The sequence below is a fragment of the Diadema antillarum genome, unplaced genomic scaffold (genome assembly GCF_040938485.1).
Source record: "Diadema antillarum isolate AM-2024a unplaced genomic scaffold, OU_Dant_1.0 seq00001539_RagTag, whole genome shotgun sequence".
In the NCBI taxonomy this organism is placed as follows: Eukaryota; Metazoa; Echinodermata; class Echinoidea; order Diadematoida; family Diadematidae; genus Diadema; species Diadema antillarum.
Window position 1 is genome coordinate 443,628 of NW_027272270.1, and position 18,433 is coordinate 462,060.

The 18,433-nt window shown below is 37.9% G+C and overlaps 1 protein-coding gene across 1 annotated transcript in view; it reads right to left on the reverse strand.

Moving 5' to 3' along the window:
* Positions 1-4,674: 4,674 nt before the first annotated feature.
* LOC139710544 (amine oxidase [flavin-containing]-like) overlaps positions 4,675-18,433 on the reverse strand; it is a 34,986-nt gene continuing 21,227 nt past the window's right edge. Inside the window, exons 10-17 of the mRNA XM_071622479.1 lie at positions 14,296-14,371; positions 12,329-12,416; positions 11,235-11,288; positions 10,450-10,507; positions 8,876-8,973; positions 7,233-7,344; positions 5,615-5,677; positions 4,675-5,050 (exon numbers count right to left, since the gene is read on the reverse strand). Of these exons, the coding sequence (XP_071478580.1) occupies positions 4,892-5,050; positions 5,615-5,677; positions 7,233-7,344; positions 8,876-8,973; positions 10,450-10,507; positions 11,235-11,288; positions 12,329-12,416; positions 14,296-14,371 (708 nt within the window). The 3' untranslated portion in view covers positions 4,675-4,891. The remainder of the gene's footprint in view (positions 5,051-5,614; positions 5,678-7,232; positions 7,345-8,875; positions 8,974-10,449; positions 10,508-11,234; positions 11,289-12,328; positions 12,417-14,295; positions 14,372-18,433) is intronic.

An 18,433-nucleotide genomic window follows, 5' to 3' on the forward strand; every position in this document is an offset into this window, starting at 1 on the left:
TTGCACATCTACAACCCAAGGCACACATCTGTGCCAAGTTTTATGGGAATCGGTTGAAAACTGAGGAAGTAGTTCGCGACGCAAGATTTGTACCCATTTTTGCCCATAATATGCCGTTACCATGGCAATGTACTTTTGGGTACTGTCAAAAAATACGTCTTGCACATCTACAACCCTAGGCACACATCTGTGCCAAGTTTTATGGGAATCGGTTGAAAACTGAGGAAGTAGTTCGCGACGCAAGATTTGCAACGGACCGACCGCCCGACCGACCGCCCGACCGCCCAACCGCCCGACCGCCCGACCGACCGCCCGACCGACCGCCCGACCGACCGTCCGCTGATTCCTATATACCCCCTTCAAACTTCGTTTGGCGGGGGTATAAACATGTAAAAAGCATTTCCTGATAATCACTCAAGTTATTGGAAAGTTATGACCATATACAAACATAATCACTCGGCAATTCTGGTTTCAGAGCAATCATTTTATCAAAAGGCAAATATAAGAGTATATTTCTGCACTTTCACTGATAACACTACTAATCATTCACTATGAGCAGGATTTCACACAAGAAAATGCAACAACATGAAGCATGTTCATTCTTCATTTGTATCAAGAGAGAAAGTTGTTACTTGCCAGGACTATTTTAAGAAGGTGAAACTGCTTGTTTTAATTCGATGGTAATATGCACTAAATTTCCTTGCACAAAAAGAGCACCCAGGCACTCTTGTAAAGACACCTTTCATGTACAGCTTTAAAAAGTCTAAATAAATCAGTGATGATTCAAATAATGATGAACAAAGAAAGTGGAAATTACAGCTTTGTTTCATTAGTAAACTCAAGAGGGCAGTATTTAAATATTAAAAAACTTTCAGACAACCCTCTTTGTTTTTTATACGCAACTTCTTGCCTTTCACATTTGTTATGAGGGAAATAATAACCTCTGGAATCATGAGAGAGAAGGCAGTTGGAATGGCTACTTCTTGACATGCGTGAAATTAGATGAAAAAGTGAATCTGAAAAAAAAAAAGTTGAGTTCATCACTATGCACAATAAGAATCATATGGTAAATCTAGCCATGCATCAACAGCAAGTGCCTCATAAGTAAAATATCATGCTTGAAGTGATACAATGTAGTCGTATTTCAGTATTCATCATTTCACAGACGAAAGAAAGTTTATGGTCCTGCATCAAATGTTACTACATCACGCTACATAATTTTCTTGTACACCTTAAATCATCCTACATGATATTCTATTACATGTCTGTAAAGATACAGGCTGTCATTTGCAACATCTGACAATTTACCATTGTGATCTGGACAGGCAAGATTTGTTTACAAAACATATTTTTACAAGATCATTCTGCTACTTTTTTCATCTTCTGTTTTCGACGCAAGTGGGCACAAACAGACACGGCAATTGGAATGTCTTGGGAATTCTTGGTACAACTGGAAAAGATGATAAGTCCCTGAAAATGATAGCTAACTTCCATTTTGTCACTCAAGAACCAGAAGGAAATTGATTCAATTTTGCATCATTTCTACATTATCCCTGAATGAATGATTATGATGAAGTATCAAACAGAAAAAAAGGCACTCTCAATAATTTTGACCTGCTTTGGTTTGAGCAAGGAAGGGGCTAATACACACAATGTGAGCTGTCAAAGGGGGAGAACAAATAGCCAAATTGGCATTTTGCAATTTGCATTCAAATTTACGGATACATTTTCTTCAATGACATAGTCAAGAGCTAATCATCCATTGCTTTTGAATATACAGTATCTCAATATGTGGCCCCTGGTTTTCATTCCATCATTTGTTGCTATGTCAGGCAATTCTCTGCAGGCACATTTTATTACATTATCATCAGGCATAATCCTTGTTTCAAAAGTGCACATAGAATTTGAACATCTTCAGACAACCTCATCTATTTGCACATCACATCAAAAGGCAAGTTTCCCTTCCGTTTAAATGCTAGAAGGGCATTCACGCATGGTGAGTTCATATGTAACAATGTAAGTATCTGAGATTTGCAATAAGGCCCCTCTGGCTCTGAAACAGTCATTATCCTTGACGAATGATATGAATACTACTTCAACCTATGACCCCTGTACCAAGATTAGTGGTCTCCTTACACTGATAAACACCATACTACTCGTTAAATTTCTCTACCTCGGCCAAAATTGTTTCATCCTTTCTCATGACATATTATCTAGAGTAGGAAAGACTTCGTCATGTGGAAAACAAAGGAATGCTTTGTGCATGCCAGTCCAGTGTTTACTACATCACCATCCTCTTGAGAAATTTTGAAAATGGTCAGGAAAAGAATGTACTCATATGAAAAATAATTGCTCTACACATGTGACTCTATGTTTTTGCGGACCTTTAAAAAGCTTGGTCATCAAGGGTTGACATTTAGTTTTGATTTACATGGGGCTTCAGATTTTTTTTTTGTGATATAATGGAAAACTACTTATGAATTATGGAAAAGTATACATGTACAATTCTAACAGGAAATCAAAGTTTATTTCAAGAAAATCAGTTTTGAAATGGCTGAGATATCCAAAAACAGGTCCTAAGAAGTGGTTTCTCAATATCTCACAAAAAACAAACAAACAACCTAAAGCCCTCTATCAACCAAAACTATACCATGCCTTTAAATCTACATACACAGAATATAAAACCTATAAAAGAGTTATCATTAGGCATTTTCACATCAGCCCGATAAAAATCCAAGCTCGAGATATTTTTTAATTTCCCAAGTCAGAAAATAGCGCGCTATTTCGAAACATCGGGCTGATGTGAAAACGCCTATTTTGTGAAAAGCCCATCCTAAAAAACAGTGTTTGTGAATTGAGGCAGAAGAGTTAAAGGAAGAGGACAGTGAAAGTTTGAGGATATTCTGATTAGAATGAAGACAGGTATGTTTGAAGTTGTGATCAATTAGGCACAAATTGGCAACTCCATGATGCAGGGCTGCCAACTCTCACGCAATCAGCGTGAGACTCACGCAATTCAACCAATTTTGACTGTCTCACTCTAATAAACGAAATCTCACGCTAAACCCCCAAAATGGAATGTAAAAAAAATAAATATATCTCTAAATTCTCTGATATTCCGAATATCGATATGCCCAAGCCCAAAGTTTCGAGATTTTCCCGCGCGGGTGTAAAGCTTAACCAATAATAATCGTTTTCGGTTCGCACGCAAAGACGAGCTATTGGATTACGATTGGTTTCTACACCATACCGCGTGAGCGTAGCTTGTACTTATGGCAAATTACAGTATGTATAGCAATGACGTGTGCTTTACATCGCTTGACGTACTGTGTACATACTAGTAACGTTAGTACGTACGTTCGTACGGCCGCACAGCAGGCCGCCATGCGCTAATAGCCAGGAGGTCGCTCCACTCCCTCGTGCAGTGTCTCACGCCAAACTCTCACTCAAGGTTGGCAGCCCTGATGATGTAGCACGAGAGCTCGCGATAAATTTTACCCTGTGCATAAAATTCCATGAAAACCTTTTTTTCTGTCATTAATGTCAGAATATTCTTTTAAAGGGATTGTGTATAAAAAAGTATTTGAAGTGATTATACTAAGGGTTCATAAATGATTGGAAATTTCCTAGTTTGGAAAATTATAATTTCATATTTCTATAGCACAGAGTAAATGGGGGATGAGCTCACATTGTGACACCACAGAATTGCCAATGTGTTTGATTGATCCCATCTACAAGAAATCATAACTTTCTCAGTGTTCATCAGAATTTGATCAAACTTTTACTGTCCTGTTCCGCTGTTTCTGCTTCTCTTCACACAAACTAAATTTCAAGGTGGATTTCCCCATTCACTGTTCATTATTTCATGACTCTTGTAATGTTGATCAAAACACATGAAAGTAATTTCCTTGATATATTACTTGTGTGACCTCATTCACATCAGTAAAACATATGCAGGTTATTCACTCAATACATTGTATCTCTGTGAAATATGAGATTTACACAACGACAATTTCATCAAATGTATACCTGTAAGAACACTGCATTAATATTCCCCATAACAGAATAAGAATTACATAAGTAGAAAGTAGCCTGAGCTCCATGTTATGTAGAACATACTCTAGATAGCTGATATCATATCACAAAAATATGTACAATTTGCATAACAAACATGCAGTACTATTTTGATATATCACATAAAATTTAGTTGCATAACTAGTTTGCACACACACACACACACTTAAGAACATTTCAAGTTTTTTTAAAAAAAAAATCTTATTTCCCATATGAATTATTTCCCTTCATACCAATGTCACACAACATTAAACTTAAAAGACATGACACATAATCTAGCCATAACCATAAAAAGCTGGAGTACATTGTATGTGCTGAAAAGAAATTATTGATTTGAAATTGCACACCTTTAAATACAAACCTTAAAACTCCAGAAACTTTGCATCAATTTTAGAGCAAATGATAACGCAGAAACTCCCAGTCAACCAGGCATTTCTTTGCAAGTGCAGGTACAGGGCAGGACATGGATTAAAAAACTAAACGAGACCCACTTTGACACTGTACACACATACATAGAGACATGTCTTGCGTCAACCTTTATTGGTTATGATGTGACATGCCTCCACAAGCACCAAGCATTTTGCTTCCATGCAAGGTTAGTACAGATGCACTCCATATGTGGTTTTAAGAAAAAAAAGTGCTGAACAGTAAAGGATGTTCAGCTTCCTGCACTCAATCTCAAAAATAAGGCCAATTCGAATCTCATTTCATTAAATCTCTCTGTCATGATGTGCTGGCATCTCACACGTTTGGAACACCTCTAGAACCCAGTGGACCCTGTCCTGATTGGCGGCGAGAACACTTCAACCAACAGGCTTTACTTGGCGAAGACCTTCTGAAGCTTGTCCTTGTGCACCCAGGCGGCACCCCCTGCACCTGCCAGAACGACGCAGGTCCCAACGAAACGGAGAAAGCCCGAGACCGACGGAATGAATTTCTCCTTCCACGACACGGCAAACGGCAAGGCGGGCATGTCCTGCGAGAAGTGGTAACGCACAACAAAGTTAAAGTGTTATACAGCTGATCGGTTTGCATACGTGTGCTTGCATGTATTTTACCATGAAACCTCTCATCCTGCCCATGCGTCCATTGTTTAAATCTACCTCATCACACTTTCTCTCTTTTTGTTCAGACTTGCCCTTTAATTTTTTTAATTTTCTACTCTCTTTCTTTTTCTCTTTTCTCACCATGAAGTATTGGTAGCTATACCTTTTCTCATCCTTTTCGGTTTTTTTTTTTGAACATTTGCCATTTACCTCCTGTCTCTATAGGTATAAAAATATATTATAGATAGGATAATGTGCATACCCTACAGAGCAGTGCCTCCCAACCAGTGGGCTCTCTCGAGTGGGCCACAATGTCAGCATGACATGATTACATTAATCAAGAGTACAGTGACAGTGATACAAAAATACTGATCAGAAGTACGATGATAACTACTACAAAGATATGATGAAGATTATGACAATGTTGAAAAGAAAATTAAAAATGACCTCTCAACTAGCTGTTGCTTCAAGCTTTATCACATTATCATTCTCACCTGTGCTTCTGGTTCTTCCTGCCATACTTCATCACTGGATATTTTTCCCATGTTGTGCAAAATCTGTTCAAGAGACAGGCAAAATCATTGATTGTAGTCATGTGAAAGGTGATGCTCAAATGATAATACATGCAATGACACAGAAGTAATCAAAAGCAACTCCATCCTCTTTACCCTTCCTCCTTCCCCTTTCCACCCTTTTATTTAATGATATTTCTTTCTTCTTGACCTTAATCACCCTCCTCCCCAACCACATCTTCTACAGCTTCCTAATGTTTATATTTTCCAAACTTTCACATTCCATTTTGAAGGGATACCAATCCGGAAAACAGCATTGCAGTATCTTGAGGCCTGAATAGGGCCATATTTGGTGGAAAAACAGTATTTTCATCTTTCTTGCAATGCACGTGTTGTAGTATAATTAGAGAAAAAACAGTTTTTTCCATGAAACTTGCAGTATTTTTCGGCTATTAAAAAGACATACAAAATACTGGAAAAAGTAAATAAATAAACAAATAAAGGAATAGTTGGCATATAATGTATCTGGCATTATTTCTGGTCCACTGATAACTGCAGCAGAGTCTATAAATTACTATAACACCCATACAGTATTATGCCTTCATATCTGTGAATCAAGTCTTTCATAATGAAGACTGCATGCAAGATGGAAAGCCAATAAAAAAGTACCCAAAGGCATGCTGCTACTATTTGCATAGCCTTTGAATGTCTTTTAAAACAGATATATGGTGTCATACTAATGTTGTGGATCATCATCATCAATTTACACCTACACCCTATTTCTCTCTTTCTTCTCTCTGTTGCCAAGGTGATCAACACATACAACATCTACACTTCATCACTATCTACACTGTCTTCTTCATCTTGTGAGTATTTACAATCCACTTGCTTGAGATACACGTTATATGACCTATCATTAAATTTTCTTCTGTCTCATTCCCTCTCATTTACAGATGTACGTGTACTGAACAATGATAGACCTACACAAAGTCTACCACAGCGCAACCTATAAAGGCTCATCAAACAGAAACTGGTCCCGTTTACAGTGAGTGAAAAGCCGGGCTCGGCAGCGGCTCGGCCGTGGCCGAGCCCAGCCTTTTCTCACTGTAAATGCAAAACTGGGCCAAATGCAGTACCAAATTTAGTCTGGCTTCCAGACCCTCTGCCCGTACTAATTTGCTATTCAGGATATTAACACCCTCAACGTTGAAAAATAGTATAGTTTAAGGTGGTTTTGTCCTGCAGAGGTCTCTTCGCCTTCGGCAGAGGCAGCGACTTCGTCGTGGGGCGGTGACTTTGTCGCCGTGGAGTCCAGTTGGCAAAGGGTCTGGAAACCAGACTATACCACATTGCGACCGGCGCCCTCCCAATAATAGTGTTTGTTTACAAGCAGAGCGCCACTACGACAATATATTGAAAGGTTTGAATTAATAGCCCAGGCCGAGCCCGACACTGTAAACAGACAAAATTGCGGGGCCGAGTACCGCAATTGAGGCCGCAGCTCGGCCCGGCCCTGCACTGTAAACGGGGTCTTAATCACTGCGTATAATGCTATTTATCTAAACTATCAAAAAAAAAGAAGAAAAGGATGACTACTGACCTCCCTGGCAGCCCTTTCTCCAGCCTGAACTGCCCCATCCATGTAGCCAGACCATTTAGTGGCCGTCTCTGTTCCAGCAAAGTACAGCCGACCGATAGGTTCTCGCAGGGCTCTGCCCAACAGAAGTACAACAAAGGAACAAGTTCTAGGAAATATTTCTAGTATTTCTTGTGCATCTTGGCAATATCACATTAACAAATTCTTTGAAAAAAAGAAGCAACAAAGTCCCTAGCATGCAAATCACTGTTTATAGTCTCAAACATCAATATTACTTAATAACAATTGATCTATTTGAAAATGACTTTTACTTCTTATGCTGGAAGGTACTGTCTACATTAAAAAAAAATAAATAAATTAATTTAAAAATAAAGAAAAAATGACAATAATCATTGTGATAGAGAATGATGTCTAGAGTAATCACATTCACAGGAAATAAGGAAATTCTGGGATGAGACATTTCAATTTTCCACTGCAGAAAGAGGAGGTGATTTAATGTCAGACTGTACACAATGATACATGGTAACTGTAATAACTCATTAATGATGGACATTTCTTTTCCATTTATCACTCAATTCTCCTGCACTTCAATGGCAGCCTCAAGAAATGTTATTGCTGTCATGACAAAATCCAGCATGACAGAAACCAGGAACAGTTTGTTGTGAATAGTCAATTATTTCAATTTTCCTCATACTCATCTATAATATCAATGACTACGTCATTCATTGAAAACTGTCAAAAACACGCCAAGATCATGCATACCATGCCCAAACTAACCTAACAGTTAGATGTGCACAATAAAGATCAATACAATGATTAGTCACAAACAGAGACTTAATTCAGACAATTCCATTGTCAGGAACTTGGTTATTCCGCAACTGTTTTGTCTTAATCCTCTCTGGCTCACACTTATAAAATTTTTACAGCTGCAGAGTATATCATGCTAGGAATCTAGCTTTTGGCTGTGATAGAGATACACTCACTTGAGCACGTTACATACCGTAAAGCAAGAGAAATATTCACGAATTGCACTTGACGACCTTTTTCGCTGCATGAAAATTTTGCTTATTGCCACTGGCGTCCAACGCATTACAGTGTAGACAAGAACTTTCGCATGCAGTTTGACTACCCAAATCTTTGTTGGCTCTTGTGAAATTCGCAAAATTAAAATGCACATGAACATTTCTGGTTTTACTGTTCTGCTTTCTGTCATCCAATCATGAGACAAACATTTGACAATTCTATAGTAGTATCTTAAAGACAAAAAATCTTTCTATTACTAATGTAAAAAAAAAGAAGAATAGTTATTGAGTTATTACTAATGTTTAGGAAAGAAAAACGAATACAGTCAACCTCACCTATGTCGGTACTATTTGGACTGAAGAAATAGCTTCAACTTAAGAGAAAAATCAGACTTATGAGGGATTAGAATCAATAGAATATAAAGTGAAGAGGACTTGAAAAGACCTTCGACTTAGGCGATTACTCGACTTGTGCAAGGTCGACTGTAATAAGGAAGGTTGACTGCACTTTTTCAATGATCTCCCAAAATGACTGTACCTTTGAACCTACAATCTATGACTTATTGTCTGTCTCCCATGAATTCCAACAAATTTAAACTGGGCACCGGTGACGATGAAACTCACTTCCAGTATTTTGTGATGATGCCTGGAACGGTGTAGCCCACGTAACCTCCACCAATGTATGGCTCCTCCATCCAATTCTTTTCAATGTACATCACGGGCTTGAAATGACATGGACCAGGGAACAGGAACCAACACCAACACACACAAACACACACACACACAAATAAAAATGAAGGAATACACAGTGATAAACCAAACAAAAATCAACATCAAACCCACATCCTCTCTCCCTACTTACCAGCAAAAAAAATGCCGTATGTTGTACTCAGAGCCCTTATATCTACACAATGAATACAGGTCCACAAGGCCTGGGTAGACCTCTCTTTGCCTTTATTTTTGCGATGAAATCTCATGCCATGCAATTTGTACAACATTTATTTAAAAAAAAAATCATTGCATTATTAAAATCAACACAAAGAACATGTATGACATTTGACCCAGGAGAAATAAAAGGATTATGGGAAAGGTGAGTTTGAAGGGGACATGCCTGAGCAGTAGGTATCTGTCAAGACTGTGCTTTCGAAAGGTTACAGTCCTTTGGTAGTAAACATGCATCTTTATACATGACAACATAAAATTGCAGGCCTGGTTTGTATGAACAGGTACTGCTATCTTATGTTATTGTGAACAGTCTGAAAGTTACTGAGAAGTCACAGCAAGATTTTTTTATTTCTATTTTTGGAAATAAATACTTCTAGTTTAATCTCACGATGAACAAGTCATCATCTGCATGAACTGAGACAAACTTTCCCTAAAAGAAATTACTTTTCCCAGGTTTAGTGAATTCAACACGTGCATGTTTAACTTTTATCTTTACACACGGAATAGAATCAGACCAACGGAATGGTAAAGGCTTTATCTAAATCATACATACAGTGCTGGAGTTACGGAATTTCCATGTTGCACATGCTTTCTACGAAGAAGCACTAATGGTTGCCAACAAAATAATGTTCCAGAGTAGCTAAATAAATGGTGACCACCTCACAACTCTCCCGTCAGTGTGCACACACGAACATCATTCAAATCATATTGTTGGTTAATGATCTAGCAACTTCAACACCATACCCCTGTGAGTCAACATTGTTGGGTTATCAAAAAAGAAATACTTTGATCCAACATATACAGGTTCTTCTCTTTCATTTCATGTAAAAAATAAAAAATAAAATAAAATAAACTTACTAGAAGAATTCTTAGGCAATGACATCACCTCATGTAATTTCCATTTGTGGTAGCAATATATATTGCTTTCTTGTTTAAAACAAAAACAAAACAACAACATAGAGTCAGACTGTTATTTATTTTTGTGCCTGAATTTGATGAAACTGCTATGATTCTGTCTGTTTGACTGTACTGTGAAGTCAAATTGAACACGAACTGGAATTGCATTTTTATATTCACTTAAAGGTATACATTACCTTTCTTGCCCATTCATGTACAAAGTATACTCATTCTTTGGTATCTGATTTGCGGAGCAAAGGTGTGGCACATTCTTGTCCTTATTTCAACCATAAAGGTGTCCCTTTGACGACTTTATCATCATAACTGAATGAATTTTATAATAGCAGGCAAATTACCTTCAGGGCCTCATCACTCTTCAGTATCTTGGCATAATGTTGACAGATCTTCTGTTTTCTGAAGGCAGGAATGATGAAGCAAGAATAGCACAGGGGGAAAACAAGAACACAGCAGTTAATCCTTATATCAAGAGACATAACTGATTTATTGCAAGACTCCAAAGGTAGATCAGTGCGGCTGACACAATTTTTGCAAAATTATTGCTCAACATGGTAACCAATGGATGTAGATCAGGGGGGGGCGTTTCACGAAGGAACTTGTCGGATAAAAATACAAGTCAATTATATCCGACAGGTTCAGAGAAATCAGCCAATCAGACTAAAGAATTTCTCACAACTTGTCGGATAGAATTGACTTGTCAGATATTTTATCCGACAAGTTCCTTCATGAAATGTCCCCCGAAACACTGCAAGAAAGAAAAACAAAAGAAAACAAAACAAACTAAGTAAAGTGAATAAGAAGGTTACAAACTATCCACAGACTGGCAGTTATACACCTTGGGGGGGGGGGGGTATTTCATAGACATTCAAGGTGCACAGAATGATACTGTGTCGTTATTCTAGCCCACAAACCAAGAAACACACCATATCCCTTGTCTTCTTAAACATTCTTCTCATCAGACAATAGAAAAAAAAAAATGATCAACTTGTCTTGCAAGACACAAAACTTATCTAAGAGAAGACATATGCAAAGCACTGTCAAAGTTTTTGTTGAGATTAAAAATATTTCATTGCTTAGACTGTAGAAAAAAAAAAAGAGGCAGCAAAATCAGACAACTTCTTACCGTTCTTCTTTAGAAACTTCACAGCATTCTCTGGCCGCATCTCCAGCAACGAACCTGCGGTAGAACGGAGGTGTGAATGGAATTTTACATCTCTGTCTACTTGATGGAAACAGCTTTGATTTGTCAACATTGAGACACTGACAAAAACAAAAGCAGAGTGGATCGTTAGCCACCGGATTGAGGAGAGTTTATGGTAACATGATGATGGAGTCTTATTGTCATAAAAGAGCATAATATTGGCGTCTTTATTTTTACAGAAAATTGTACAAACAACATATCCTTTACACTCCATTCCAATATGTTATGTTTATACAATCAACATTTCCATTGTCACCATTGACCCAGATTTCAAGCAAGAATTTACCATATTTTTAGATCAATGTCATCAAATTATCTCCATTATTTGCTTGTTTGTTGCTTGATTTCCTTTCTTTCTTTAGGGAGTGGGTGTTCTTTCTTGTAGGAAGGAGAAGGTAATTGAAGAATATGTATACTGTACAGCCTGAAATTTTTGCATCCAGGCATTTTTCCAAATTGGCATATGTTGGACATTTTTGCATGCTGTTAATTTCGCGGTTGCGATCAAGGGTCTAGATATTGTTACTGATCTGCCTTTCACAAAATAAGAATGAGGTACAAGCGACAATACTACTTCTGAATGATTTCACTCAGTGATTTCTTGTACAAAAACAAGTATGTTACTCCGCATTCAAAGAACTGACTGTACTAGCATGCTGTTATTTCCAGGATATTGTCACTTTATGGCCCAAACTGCAGGCTATACATGGACCTACAGTAGATACTAGTTGCACGCAATTTAGCTAGCTCTGCTGGCATGGTGTGATTTTTTTAAAGAAACTTTATTTTTGCAGTTCAAAGCACTATGTGAAATTCACAAATTTAAAACCATTGTGAAAATTTATGCTTGAATAATATACCCTCAATGCAGAACAAGGCAAAACCAGTAAAGAATTTTTTTTAAATGTGTGTGTAGTCCCATATGCAGCCTTTTATGTACTCTCCCCCACCCCTACCACCCCCAACACAAACACACACACAAACACACACACACACACAAATTTGGCATGCCTTACCCAATGATGGCAGGGTACTTTGCGTTAGGTTTGCAGTCATCCTGAGTCCCACAGACGATGCCATCAGCGACTGCCAGGCCAGAGTAATCTGGGAAAAACATTTGAGGACACCATAGGGCCTACGTTCCAAATTTTGAAAACACTGCCAAGCGATTATGGGCCTACATGATTGAGGCAGCCCACATCACCCTGGTGTCATTTGATAGATGTCTTTATATACCTCATAAGTGAGATTCGTATCACTGATTGGTCAAAAATATATCACGTGACAAGGTGCAGTCCCGTCTATCTTGCCTTAGGGTTTTCATGTAAGTGATAGAAAGGCAAAACCCTCGTGATAGAATTCGTAAACCCTCCGCGACTTTTGTACACATAACAAGTACACTAGACTTCGCGCGCGGTATCCGCAACCCCTCCAAGGACGTTCACTACGCGCATCGTATAAACACATGCAAAATCATCGCACTAGCGCACAGCAGGCATGTTTCAATGTGGCATGGTGATCGAGCGCTCCTCCGTGATTTGAAGGGTGAGCTGGATCAAAGATCGTACACTTTGTCTTTAGGATTTCTTAGGATCCCGAAGCAGAGACAAATCTCAGCATGTTGGAAATATCGAATTAAAACACGAGCGACGGGAAACTGGACGTATACTGTAATCTTCTGCCAAGATTTTATGCAGGAGCTCGCTGAAGACCGTGTGACTTTAACTGTGAGTACCGTGTGTACTGGGTTGTCTACGAAATGCACGAAAAACATGCAAGCAAGCGCAGGCTGTGGCCTGATTTTAGGGCTAACGTTTAGTCATAACAGTTAGAATTTACTTCGTATTTGCCTAGCCCTAGATCTTGGTTAAGTCTGAAACGATGAGGTATATAAAACAAATATTAACTGCTCTGTATTCGGATGGTGGTGGAAATTATCACTCCCTCGGTGCTTTTCATACCGACTCTTCCATCACCCCTCGGCTAACGCCTCGGGGTGATAGAAGGGTCGGTATGAAAAGCACCTCGGGAATGATAATTTCCACCATCATCCTCATGAGCAGTCAATATTTGTATAATGTGTATTGATGAACCTACGTTTGCAGAGTTGTCACTTTATATCACACCAGATCACTCACTGTGCATTGAAATTGTCAGACGAACGGTGTAGCTGCACACAAATTATTCATAACAGACAAGCTGGTTGCACACAAATGGTACCTAGGGGACATAAAGCAACAGCTACAAATGTAAATGCCCAAAGGTGAGCAAGTACGGGACCAACAGTTTTAGATCTGCTTGCCTAGGGGTACTACCACTGGTAAAATACCAGTGTGTAACCAAGGACACCAAGACTCTTGATGTCCCCACCAACCCCAAACAGCTCCTCTCTGTTTGGCATCACAGCCATCATTCAAAAATTTTGATAATACATTGCCCATTTCTTAGTGTATGGTAAAGTGGTAACACCAGAGCAAACAAAGTGCTAAAATACTGTATTACAACAGTCCACTCCCATTATAACGAACACGGTTATAACAAATTCCAATTACAATGAAGTAAAAATCAGGCCACAACATTATCTGCTCTGTGTATTTATACTGTTTATTTGTTCCGTTATAACGAAATTTTGATATAACGAAAGAAAACTGCTAATCCTGAGGACTTCTATTTAGCCAGACTGATTATTATTATTTTTTTGCATGTGTGCAAATGGGGACTTCCTGGCAATTTTGTGAGTGCCGAAATTCGCGATTGATCATGGGGTGATCAAGTGATAACAAGGGGGAAGGTAAGTGTGCACGTCAAATTCATGTCAGGATCAGATTAAATATTTTTGCATGCACAGCGAAGATAATAAAACTCATTAAGTATACGGATACACAGTTATGGACAACATGGAAACTACTGGTGAAAATGACAAAAATACTTGAGCAAAATGATGTATGTAACGGCCAGAGAATAAACAATCTGCAACACTTACTTGAATCTCTCCAGAAAGGACGACTGTAATACACCTGGGTCTTGATCACGGAGCCCATTGGATACCTCTGGTTTAGCTGTGAATTATAGAATATATATGCATATATGAATATATGAATATGAATATAAATATAGAATATAGAATATTAGAATAATTATAGAATATAGAATATAGAATATAGAACATAGAATGTAGAATATAGAATATAGAACATAGAACATAGAACATAGAACATAGAACATAGAATATAGAATATAGAATATAGAATGTAGAATATAGAATATAGAACATAGAACATAGAACATAGAACATAGAATATAGAATATAGAATATAGAATATAGAATATAGAATATAGAATAAAGAATATAGAATATAGAATATAGAATATAGAACATAGAATATAGAATATAGAATATGAATAAATTGGAATAGATAAACAAGAAGTCAGAATATATGTGATGGAAAGAGAGAGTCATAGAGCTTTGATGATCCAATCACTCATCTGGAAGCTTGTAACCAAGATCTAAAATCTTGTCGTCTTCATATGGTAGACCTTGGCTCATCGTTATAATATTTAAAAACATGTAAGTCTTGACACTGCTTTTACGATGAATACCTTCCATAGTATTTCTCACCCGCAACTTATGGAGAATAGGTAGCCATGTATACATACACATACTGAAAACCTCATGACCACGAACTGGTGGTAGCTATAAAATTAAGGGACAAGTTCACCTTCATAGACATGTGGGTTGAGTGAATGCAGCAATATTTCTAGAACACATCATTAAGAGTTTGAGGAAAATCGGACAATCCGTTCAAAAGTTATGAATTTTTGAAGTTTCTGCTCAGTCACGGCTGGATGAAAAGACTACGATAGCTTGTGATGTCACATGAGTGCCACGGTATAAAGAAAGAATAAAGAAAATTCAACATATTTTCATTTTTCTCGCATAACAAAAGATCACTCGACTTCTCTCTTTCAGAAGGCAGGGGGAATAATATTACCCTTATCATACGTCAGTAGCAAGTCGAAGAAACGTGTACTGTAAAAGTGGATATTTTCGCGCGACTAATTTTTCGCGCTCGGCGAGGTAAGAAGAGTTTCGCGTGTTTTTAATTCCGTGGTATCAAGACATCAACTACAGGAACATATGGCAAGCAAAAATATTCGCTTGCTTTTATTTTCCCGCTAGTTTCTGATTGCGCGAAATGTGCAAAATTTTCAACACCGCGAAAATTTCCAATTTTACAGTACTTTATTCAAAAAGTAAAGTTATGTGAAATTCTCTTTTTATTTTCCCTATATAGTTGTACGCATGTGACATCATACACTGTAGTAGTCTTCTCTTCCAGCAGTGACTGCGCAGATACTTAAAATATTCATAACTTTTGAACGGATTGTCCAATTTTCCTCAAACTTTCACTGATGTGTTCTACTAATATTGCTGCATTCTCTCACTCCTTATGTATATGAAGGTGGACTTGTCCTTTAAGGATGGGGGGGGGGGGGGTTCTCATTACAGCAGGCAAGCATTGATACAAAGCCTAGAATCCAAACAGAAATTAATGTGAATGTAAGCCTAAGTACTACAAATTACATGGACATAGAACCAACTAATGTTCATCAATAGTTTTTTTTTTTTTTTTTTAATCATATGACTCAATAGTTGTAAAACTATCAAAAATGTCACATGCTTGCACAACCTAAATATGCACACATGTATAAAGTACCCTGGTACATAATACATGTATAATTACAAATGGTGCAAAATTTGACTAAAGCATGAAACTTTCACCAGTGTTTGTACATGCTATAAGATTCATTTTAAGATCGGGAGGCAAGTCTGAATTGACCTCTGATGACTTCCAAAGGTCAATGACCTCAAAATTTCAGAAAATTAATATTTTGCATCATTGATTAATGTTTAACATGGTAATGATGTACTAAAAACTCATTTTTGTTACAGTGGAATTGTCTTCATGTTCCACAGAGCCCTGACAGGTTTCTGCCTTTGACCTCTGATGACCTCCAGTGGTCAATGACCTCAAAACATCAGAATATTGATATTTGGTGCAATTGGTTGATGATAAACATGATAACGATGTCCTAAAAATTAATTTGTGTTACAACTGAATCGTTTTCCTATTCCTCAGATCAAAGGATATTATTTACATGTCTCTGCCTTTGACCTCTGAGGACTGTGACAGGTCAATGACCTCAAAATATCAGAATATTGATATTGATGTATATTCACTGGTTAACTGTATACCTGGTGTGCAATCATGCATTATGCTATTAGCATTTATGCTACAATAGAAGTGTCTTCTCATTCCACAGAGCATTGGTCATTATCCTGTGTATATCCAACTTTGACGGCAAAGGACAATGTGAGGTCAGACTTTTAGAATATCAGAATTTGTGTAGGATTACATATTGATGTCTGGCTTCACTGGTATAATCCTAAATGTTTCATTATGTACAAATCACGCCTTGACGTTATAATCAAAGTATGCATGCATATTCCACAGAGCACTGGTTCATAGTAACAGGTCTCAGGAATGTGAGCGGTCAATTACTTCAGAAATGAAGCTTACTTTTCTTCAGGGATGGCAGTGACCTCAAATATAATATTTATGTTTGGGGTAGTGATGCAGACTAGCTTGCCGTTTTTGTACGCTTAAATATGGAAGGTGGGGAGAGAGGCACCATGTTTTGGGTTGATGTTTAATAGTTTGTGAACAGGCATATGGCAAAGTCCCTTGAACTGGATGAAAGCGTGAAAGATGCTAACCAGAAAACAACAGGCCCACCTCATCAGGTGTACGTCACAAGTCAAACAACCCAAGAGTCAGTCCAATCAGTCTTCCAATGGCAATATCTTTACAGTTAAGTTGAAGACAAGTTTGTCGCTATGATGGGTGCATTGCACATAGAGTACAGGGTGCATGAGATGATAAGAAAGCTTCTTTTTGACTCGCGGGGTCACCATCCTTTCTCAAGCAGAGGTTCTGAATTATCGGGTCGTGCTCAGTCTGCACACAGTGAGCTGAACACCATATCAAGTATACGCGGTATGCCCAACTGTATATAGGACCTGTATGTCCTACAGTGTTAGCTCTACAGGAAAATATACGAGACTATCCCATGAGACCAACACCCACGAGTCATACAGCCCACGAGTTCGACATTGAAAAAAAAGGTCCATGGAGTCATACAGCCCATGAGTTCGACACTATACAGCGTGCCCCAGAAAAAACGAAACCGGGTTTCCATGCAACTTTTTAACTATCAAAATCATACATTTTCTCTATGAGATATACATCAATGGAAAGATACATTTTTCTTCTTTCATTTGATGTACAACTTAATGCTCATTGTTCATGCATGACTGAGTTAGAACAATGAAAAGTGGTGCTACCAAATTTTCATTTGCATACGCAAATGGTGACTTTAAGTGAATTTTTCAGAATTTTAAAGTTTCGTTTTTGAAAAACAAAGTTCATAACCAAAATATTCATATTTTCTTCTTTCATATTCATATTTTCTTCTTTCATATGAGACCTTACGCATCAAATATGAGTAACGCATGCTTGAGAAAAATCTATATGAAAGCATGCTTCATTTCTACCAATTCTACGGATAGTCGAAGAAAACAAGCATTCAGCTCTCCCGACTTAGCATTAGACAATGAGCTCATCTGCACCACTGAATTCACACAAAACAACCACAGTGCTACAGTGAATGTTGTTCGGGGGGAGGGGGGGGGGGTATTTACAGAGAATGCTGTATGAGACGAACAGCCCTTTGTTGTCATTTATTTAGAATAAGCTATGAGACATAACCAATAACTGAAGAGTAATATCGGGAGTATTCTCAGGCTGCACACAGTCCAAAGGCTACGGGAAATCAACATTACAACAATGATACACATTTTCATGATTTTATACCTCAACCTTATTTCATTGTTTGCACTCCTCTCTACATTTCCCTCATGCGTGGTTAGTCCTTCATCACTGAAAGTCTTTGAAGGGGGAGGCAAAGCAGGAAGAGAGGGTACATCACTTTATTTATCACTGAACTTGCGCTTCTAACATTTCAAAGGAGCAAGTGCAGGGCAGAAAGTCTTTTTTTTT